General features: G+C 46.9%; 1 protein-coding gene across 3 annotated transcripts in view; it reads left to right on the top strand.

Annotated features, from left to right (window-relative positions):
* Window positions 1-9,538, top strand: part of ADCY1 (adenylate cyclase 1) — a gene marked incomplete at its 5' end in the record, with an annotated part of 434,017 nt that overhangs the window by 103,918 nt on the left and 320,561 nt on the right. For 2 of the 3 annotated variants that reach the window (XR_014266353.1, XM_082471511.1), the window contains 3 exons: window positions 3,998-4,114; window positions 4,900-5,046; window positions 5,670-5,768. Coding sequence is in view for 2 of the 3 variants with exons in the window: in XM_082471511.1 (XP_082327637.1) it covers window positions 3,998-4,114; window positions 4,900-5,046; window positions 5,670-5,768 (363 nt within the window). Of the gene's footprint in view, window positions 1-3,997; window positions 4,115-4,899; window positions 5,047-5,650; window positions 5,769-9,538 lie in introns of all 3 variants that reach the window. The other variant, XM_082471512.1, reaches the window with a different exon arrangement.

Here is a 9,538-nt window from a genome sequence, read left to right as displayed (position 1 = left end):
TAGGAATGATTCAGTTCAGGAGTTAGAGATGAAGTCCTTCTCAGCTGGGGACTGATGACCCTCTGTCTCAGCTGCTCTGTGTGCTTTGGAAAGGTCCTTTCCCTCTCTGTGCTTCCCCAGGAGGAGGTGGTTCTCAGAGCCTGGGCATCCCAAAGAGGGGTGTGTGTAGCCCAGAAGGCAAGTGAGATAGCACAGTGGGGTTTTGGAAGAAGACATCATGATGGTTAGTTTATGTGTGAACTCGGCTGGATCACGAGGGCCTAGTGCCTAGTTACTTGGCCAAAGGTTTTTCTGCGTGTGTCTGGGAGGGGATCTCTAGATGAGATTAGCATTTGAATCTGGATTCAGTAGAGCAGATTTCCCCTCCTAACGTGGTGGGCCTCATCCAGTGCATTGAGGGAGGCCTGAATAGAACAGAACGGTGGAGGAGGGGAGAACTGGAGCCCCTCTCGCCTGACTGCACGGTCTGGGACATCGTCTCTGCCCTCAGCACCCCTGGTTCTCAGACCTTCAGGAGTTACACCACCAGGTCTTCTGGGTCTCCAGTTTGCAGACAGCAGGTGGTGGGACTTCTCAGCCTCCATAATCATGAAAGCCAACTCTTCATCGTAAGTCTCTTCCTACATATCTATATCTGCCCCATTGTTTCTGTTTCTCTGGGGAACACTGTGTAACAACATCAGAAGTTCTATTTATAGTGAGCAAATCTGAAAATTAAGAAACATGCTTTCCTCGTTGAAGAATGAGCCGGCTGGGGTGATCTCACTCTGGCCAGATGTCACTTCTAGGACACAGGCAAGGGACATCACTGCCCAGGCATAGCGAGGCCGGTGCCACCCTCACTCAATTGCTCATTTTTAGCGAGCTGTCCTTAACTCCAGCCGCTGGGTCAGCGTCTGCTGGTTTGGCTGGTTAGACGGAAAGCTTCGCAGCGCCTCATAGGGGTCACACCGAGGGTCACAGGGCACAGCGGCTCACCGGTCATCTGCGGGGAGTTGTCAGGTTGTGCTATTTTTTTGTTTTGCTCAGTTCTGTTTACCTAAAGATAGTGCTCCCAGGCTGGATGCCCTCCTGAGATGCCATGTAGCTGTCTGTAAGATGTCCCCTGGTAATTAATTTCTGAAAGGTAAGCTCCCATAATCTGTCCTATAGAGTCAGGGGTCAGATTTTTGACATGTGAGAAGGAACATGCTTTTTTAATTTAATTTTTTAATTTTTAATTTTTTGGTTGAAGTGTAGTTGATTTACCATGTTGTATTAGTTTCAGGTTGGTTATCTATTTTATATATAGTACTGTATATATGTTAATCCCAAACTCCTAATTTATCCCCCCTCCTCTTCCCCTTTGATAACTAAGGAAACTATGCTGTAGAGAAAACATTTTGAAAATGGATGTTGGATGTGTCTCTGTCGTGTGATTTTGTTGACAGGAATAATGTATATCACCCACAGCTCTTTCTTACCAATACTTCCTGGCTGGTTGGAAAGTCTTACAAAAAGAGAACTTCAGTGGATTTTCATCTTATTTGTGAAAAATATAACAATCCAACTTCTTCTGCTTAGTTTGTAAGAAGATAGACATTTATCGGTCAAATTTCAACAAAAACCTTCACATCCGTGGATGGATTAAAAAATAGTTGATTATTTAGAAAGAGAGCTAATCTGATAGCCCATAAATCTAAGTTAACTGTAAATAAATTGAAATAAGCCGAAATTAGAACGAAAGCTTTTCAACACACAAAGTGATCAATCAAAATTTTTTAAAAAGTTGAAGCATATTCAGTTACACTGCATTCATTAAAATACTGTTAACATCAATATTTTGGAGAGAGCAAAATTTTTCGTGCCATTGATAAACTTCTAAAAACCTGCTATTTAAAAAATATGATTTACTTTCTGTTTATCTCATCTTTCAAAAAACTTTCTTTTGTGTGTCAGTGCACACGTGTTAACAGGAAATCAGTTATACGTGTCTTAGGAGAGGTTCCCGTTTCCCTTGTGAGGCTTCTCTTCCCCACACGGCTGTGTCTGCTGATTCCCATCTCAGCCCCCGTCCACAGCCACACCCCTGTCTGCAGGGTCCATGCTTGTCTGAGCCGGATCCTGGGGCTCCTGGGCTCCTTCTCCTGTCCTCACTGGCGGCATGTCTACCCGCTTTAAGGAGCAGGCTGAAACCTGTCGTGCATCAGCCTCGTTGATAACTAAGGGCTCCTGTGGACCGCACATCTTGTTTTCCCAGCAAACGCCCTAGAGGAGGCCTGGGACTCCTGGTTGGGCCCCCTTCCTCCTGGCAGCTGTGGCCTGAAGCCTCCTCACATCCACCTTTGGGGGTCTCACATGCTTGCTTTTAACTGGTGGAATCACTGCATGAAATCCAGCAGAGTGTAGCCAACCACTTCAACTGTTATTATAATAACAACACCAAAAATAGGTGGCACTCTTCAAGGCTTACGAGCTAGCACGCGCCCTCCTAACCCCTTGATAAGTAGGAATGGTGCCTCTATGAATGGGTGTTTCGTTTTATGACGAGGTATTTGGAGCTCGGTACCCGGCTACTTGAACCAGGGTGCGCTGCCCTCCATGGTGTGGGTTTTGGTGGCGGCCGCAGGCCATCAACACGGCATGACTGTGACGTTGTCACTGCATTCAAGAGCTTGTTGCCCCTGTAATGCTGATGTAATGTCCCCCCAGTTGAGCTCCTTCCCTGGCTACGACCAGGTGCCAGGTGTGGAAGCGGGGGACAGTGACCGACAGTGATCCCGGTGGCTTCCACTTCTGAGGGCTGGCACCTGACCTTAGGCTGCCCTCGGCACTTTGCCAGCATCGCCTCTTGAGCCCTCATGGCAGCCAGTGAGGGGCCATCACCACTGGTCGCATTAGTCTCTCCGGGCCCTGGAGCTAAGAGGCCAGCCGGCTGGGACCTGTACCGCACCTGCCATCTGTTCTGCCGCGTCCCCCAGTCGGACCCACCGGCTTCTACCCTCTGCTCCACTGGGTCTGCCCCCCCGGCCCCTGCAGCTTTCTGTTTGTCTCAGTGCCCAGAGACATGTGAGTCCTGCTGAAACCCAAGAGATTCTAGAGGACATAGGAGCTTAGGGAGGGTCCACTGCTGGCGTCGGGCATTCCCAGTGAGCCCGGCAGTGCTCTGGGGGCACATTGGAGGCTGCTGGAGGCCTGGTGTGTCCTGGGAGTGGGCACGTGCCCCGCAGAGGGCTGCTTCAGGCCTCTGGTCCCCAGAAGATGGCTGGGGGTAGACCCTGGAAATTGGGGCTAGGTCCCTCATTGTCTGTCCTTTGAAAGTTCCAGCTGATCCGGGTGGTGACTAGTCCAGAATTGCATGCATCCTCTGGGCCCCTAACGTGGATCTAGTCACTACCTGGAGGGGGCGTGGAGATGAGCCTGGTGTAGACCATTGGCATACTTGGCATTTAGCTTGGATATTAGAAAGAAGCATGTGTTAAAGGTGTAATAATCCAGAACTCTCATTAAAGAGGGTAAGGCAGGCGTTATTCAGGAGCGTTGCGTCGGGTGTAGGGACCACTGCAGTGGGAGAGAGAGAGAAGGCTTAACCCAAAATAGAGGGTGGGCAAGTGGGGCTTTATAGCCAAGGGGCAGGGTGGGGGGCGGTAGATGGAAAACTACCAAAGGAGACATCCGGGGTGAGGGGGCTTCAGGCTAAACTGACCTAACAGGATTTCCGCTGAGAGCAGGCCAAGGCGATCCGACGTCACCTGGCAGGGCTCGGAGATGAGGAACGCGATCAGATATCTGGGGTGATCGGATGTCAAGGATGGGGTGTCCGGTTAAACTGACGAAGCAGGGCTCTTGCTCAAACTGGACGATGCAGAGATGACCGTGGATGCCCCGACGTCAGGGCCCATTTGGGAAGAGCGTCCAGAGTCTGGTCCAGGAGAGAATCTTGTCGCGTGGCGGGTAGTCGAACGAGCAGGGAAGCACGAATGGGCGGGCCAGTGGCTAACGGAGGACCGCTCCCCAGGCGGAGGAGGAGCGGGACGACATGGAGAGGGTGAAGCTGGACAACAAGAGGATCCTCTTCAACCTCCTGCCGGCCCACGTCGCCCAGCACTTCCTCATGTCCAACCCCCGCAACATGGTGAGCGCCGAGGCGGAGGGGCCCCTCTGGCCACCGCAAGGGCAGGGTGGGGACTAGGCCCTCTGAGGCCCCTGGGCCATGGGGGTGGCAGGTGCCCAGAGCTGGCGTGCCCTCCCCTTTGATCCTGGGAGAGAGCATAGCATCCGCTGTCCCCACAAGGAAGGCGAGTGGGCTTCAGTAAACCGCACACGAGGTGGGGAAGTGCCGTTTCAAGGCCTGCACGTCCTGGGTGGCCCCCTAGAAACTGCCTCACCCACCCGTAGGGCTGGCGGTTCACTCCCTTCTCTGTGCTCAGAGCTGTCTCTGTCTGGGTTGCTCAGAACGTCCTAGTGGCCACGACCTACTGCAGTAACGCTCTGGAACCACCCAGACAGCACAGAGCAGGGCTTACAAAAGCCGACTCAGAAATAAAGAGCCTCAGGCTGGGTTTTTAGGTCCTAAAGGCACAAACCCCCAGGCTTAGCTTGACTAGCGTTGGCCTGAAATAGCTCCAGGGCTCATGTTTTCATCCCGCTGGGCTGGGGCGTCCAGAGCTGGTTGTTTTCTCAGAACAGTGCATCCTTCCCTGGTGCCTCCCTCGCTTGCTGGGGGCTCTGCACCCACCTGTGAGCTGAGTTACCTTGTGTCGGCCTGGATCCTCCGAGCCCCCTCCTCGTGTGGCGCGGGGTGCCAGCGCGCCCTGGCAGCCACGCCTCAGGACTGGTCCGCGGGGCCTGCGCCCAGCGCCAGCCCTGAGTGCTGCTCTGGCCGCCTCTTCAGCGCCTGACCCAACCTTTGACCCCCAGGACCTGTACTACCAGTCGTACTCGCAGGTGGGGGTCATGTTCGCCTCCATCCCCAACTTCAACGACTTCTACATCGAGCTGGATGGCAACAACATGGGGGTGGAGTGTCTGCGCCTCCTGAACGAGATCATCGCCGACTTCGACGAGGTAAGGGCCGCCCCACGGTCCTGACCCCCTTGGGCCTGGGCCGTCCTGGTGCCCCTCCTCCAACCGAGTCCTGAATTGTGTCCACCGATGTGGCACGTGCTCTGTGGATGGCGCGGGGCCAGGGGGAGCACGTGCCTTTTGTCTCCTTGGGAATCCCAACCAACTGTCCGTGACAGTTGAGGAAGGAAATTTGCCTTAGGATGGGGAGGGCGGGTGCTGGCGTCTGTGCCCTGCCTTGTGAATGTCGAGCTCAGGTGGGCGGCCTCCCCTGCAGGTTGTGGGGGCAGGCACCTCTGCACCCCCAAAGCCAGGCTTCCAGTCTGGGCCAGTCCTGCTTCCCTCACTGGGGCCCGTCTGCCCCCTGGGTGGTTGTGAGCTCAGCTGCTGGAGGATGGGGGATGTATTCTGTATGTTACTCCTTGGCGCCTCTTTTAAGTGCCTTTGCTGGAGCCCCTGAGGCCTGCGTCTCTGAGTTCAGCCCCAGAACCTGTCTCATGCCTACATGAAGAAGACATGTTGCTTTCCAGAATGTGCCTGTCTGCGGTTGCTCCTGGCGGCTGTACGCCGCCGTGACTTTTATAAGATGTTATGTAACGTTTAACAGTTTTGTGTTTCAAACAAAGCTCATGGACAAAGATTTTTACAAGGACCTGGAGAAGATCAAGACCATCGGGAGCACCTACATGGCTGCTGTGGGGCTGGCGCCCACGGCCGGGGCCAAGGTGAGTGCAGGCCGACAGGTGTGCCCTGCTCAGGGACTGGGTCCCGGCTCTGCCCGCAGCTGCCCGGGGACCACGGGCAGGCTCCCCACTGTGGGCCTCAGTGCGCCCTGTGCATTGGATTAGGGCAGCAGCCTACAGGCTGTCTCGTCAGTGGCCGGTTCTCTGCAGTCACAACCTTCTGTGGAAGGTCAACACGGAAGGCCGGGCACAAGAACTTCCCGCAGCCCTGCCCCCTCCTTACCACCCTGGCCCCATCCTGGCAGCCTGGCACCACTGAGTGTTCCCCTTTCCCAGTTCAGGATTGTGAATAAAGTCCTCAGGTTGCCCCTATAAAAAAGGCAGAAAAAGAGAGAAACATGTAAAAAAAAAAAAGAAGTGTCATGAATAGAAAGCAGGTATACATATGGTAGATGCTAATCTAACCATATCAATAATCACCTTAAATGTGAATGGTCTAAATACACCAATTAAAAAACAGAAACTAACAGAGTGGCTAAAAAACAAGACCCAACTAGGTTTTCTGCAAGAAACACACTTTAAATGTAAAGTCACAGATACATTAAAAATAAAAGGATGTAGAAAGAGATACCATGCTAGCACTGTTAAAAGCACAAGTAGCTATCTTAATTTCAGACAAAGCAAATTACAGATCAAGGAAGATTATCAGGGATGAAGAGGTACATTATAAAGGAGTTAATTCTCCAAGAATACATAGCAATCTTTGATATTTATGCACTTAACAACAGGGGGCGAAAACCGATAGAACCACAAGGAGAAATAGATGAATCCACTATTTTTGTTGGAGACTTCAGTGCCCTGCTGTCAGTAATCGGTAGATCCAGTTGGCTGGAAATCTGTCAAGAGAGCTGAACTGAACATCATCATCAATCACCTGCATGTAATTAGCATCTATAGACTACTTCATCCAACGACAGCAGAATATACTTCTTTTGAAGCTCACATGGGACATTTACCGAGATAGACCACATTCTGGGCCATAAAACACAGCTTAATAAATTTAAAAGAATTGCAATAATATAAACTATATTCTTAGACTAGAGTTGAATTAAAGTAGAAATCTATTGCTAGGAGATAATTGGAAAATTCCAAAATATTTGGAGATGAAGCAGTACACTTCTAAGTGATACAAAGGACAAATTAAAAAAAAGAAATCTCAAGAGAAGTTGAAAAATAGTTTGAACTAAATGAAAATAAAAATATAACTTATCAAAGTTTGTGGGGTGCAGGAAAAGCAGTGCTTAGAGAGAAGTTTGTGTCATTGAATTCATACATTAGAAAAGAAGACCAATCCAAAATCAATAATCTAAGCTTCCACCTTAGAAAAGTAGAGAAAGTAGAGCAGTATAAACCTAAAGCAACAGAATAAAAGAAATAATAAAAATCAGAGCACAAATCAATGAAATCAAAGACAAGTAATCAAAGAAAATCAATGAAACCAAAAGTTGGCTCTTTGAAAAGATCAGTAAAATTGATCATCTCTAGCCATGCTAACCAAGAAAAAGGGAGAAGACACAAATTACTAATATTAGAAACAAAAGAGGGGCCATTTCCACTGAACCAATGGACATTTAAAAGATGTTAAAGTATATTGCGGACAACTCTGTGGTGCTACACTGGAGGTCCTGGCCAGTCCAATAAGGGAAGAAAAGTAAATAGAAGAGTTATGAATTGCAAAAGTAGGAACAAAACCATCATTCTCAAATTGCTTGCATGTTTAGAATATACAGTGCTAAAATGTTTACATATAAACTGATAGAATTTTTAAGTGACTTTACCAAACTTGCTGGATATAAAATCAACATAGAAATTTCTGTTTTATCTCTGTATCTTAACTACAGACAATTATAAAATCAAACATTTTAAAAGTTACTATTTCCAACTAGTATAAAAGTATAACTATATATGCCCACAAATTTGGTAACTTAGGTGAAATGGACCAATTCTTTGAAAGACACAATCTGCTAAAACTCAGATAAGAAAAATAGATAATCTGGATAGGTCTATATCTATTTTAAAAAGTGAATCAGTAATTAATAGCCTACCAAAACAGAAAGCACTGGGCCCAGTGCTTATTTAGATCAAAGATCTAAATAAGTCAAGAAATGCTCCATATTTCTGCATAGGAAAACTCAGTATCATTAAGATGTCAGATTCCCACTTGATCTGTAGATTTAATGCAGTCCTGATAAAAAGTGCAGCACGTTATTATGTGATATTGACCAACTGATCCTAAGTTTACATGGAAAAACAAAAGACTGAGGGTAGTCAACACAACGTAACAGAAGCAGGACAAAGTTAGGACTGACACCACCAGACATCAAGACTCGCTATAGAGCTGCAGTAATCAATACAGTATGGTTTTGGCAAAAGGGGGTAGTCAAATAAACCAGTGGAACAGAATAGAGAGCCCAGAAATAGATCCACATAAATATAGTCAACTGATCTTGGACAAATGGAGCAAAGATAGTCTTCAACAAATGGTGCTAGAAAAATTGAATATCTGTCTATCTAAATTATATTTTTTAAATGAATCTAGACACAGACCTTACACTGTTCACAAAAATTAACTCAAAATGTATCATAGGCCTAAATGTGACATGCAACACTATAAAACATCTGGAAGATAACATAGGAGAAAATCTAGGTAACCTTGGGTTTGGTGATGAGTTTTTACATACAGTACCAAAAGCATGATCCGTGAAAGAAAACACTGTTAGATTGGACTTAATTAAAATTTTAAAATTCTACTTGTGGAAAATACTGTAATGAAAAGACAGTCCATACACTTGGAGAAAATCTTTGCAAACCACCAATCTGATAAAGGCTTTGTACCCAAAATATACAAAGAACTCTTAAAATTAAGAAGACAAATAACCCAATCAAAAAGTGTTCCATCAAAAGATGGGAACAGACACTTTACCAAAGAAGATATACAGATGGCAAATAAGCATATGACAAGATGCTCCATATCCTATGTCATCAGGGAAGTGCAAATTAAAACAACGAGATACAATTTCACACTCATTAGAGTGGCCAAAATCCAGAACACGGACACTACCACATGCTGTGAGGACGTGGAGCCGTAGGAACTCTCACTCATTGCTGGAGGGAATGCAAAATGGTGCAGCCACTTTGGAAGACAGTTTGAGTTCTTACAGAACTAAATATGCTCTTACCATATGATCCAGCAGTCACTCTCCTTGTTATTTATCCAGAAGAGTTGAAAACTTATGTCCACACAAAAACCTGCCCAAGGATGTTCATAGCAGATTTATTCATAATCGTAAACCTTGAAAGCAACCAGGGTGTCCTTCAACAGGTGAATGAATAAATAAACTGTAATACATCCATACAATGGAATATTATTTAGCACTAAAAAATGAGCCCGAAAGTGAAAGAAGCCAATCTAGAAAAGCTACATACTGTGTGATTCCAACTATATGATATTCTGGAAAAGGCAAAACTATGGAGACAGTAAATAATAGTTTCCAGGGTTTGAGGGAATAGGTGGGGGATTTAGAGGACGGTGAAACTATTCTGTATTCTACTACAATTATGGATACATGAAATTCTGCATTTTTTAAAACCCATAAAACACAGCACATAGAGTGAACCCTAATGTAAACTGTGGACTTTAGTTAATAATAATGAATCAATGTAGGTTCTTTCAATGGTAACAAATATACCATACCCTAAAGCAAGATGTTAATAAATAGGGGAAACTCTGTATGTGTGTAGGGTGGTACGGG

Source organism: Balaenoptera physalus, assembly GCF_965194825.1.
Source record: "Balaenoptera physalus genome assembly, chromosome: 8".
NCBI classification, from domain to species: domain Eukaryota; kingdom Metazoa; phylum Chordata; class Mammalia; order Artiodactyla; family Balaenopteridae; genus Balaenoptera; species Balaenoptera physalus.
This window is presented reverse-complemented; position numbering and strand designations above follow the sequence as displayed.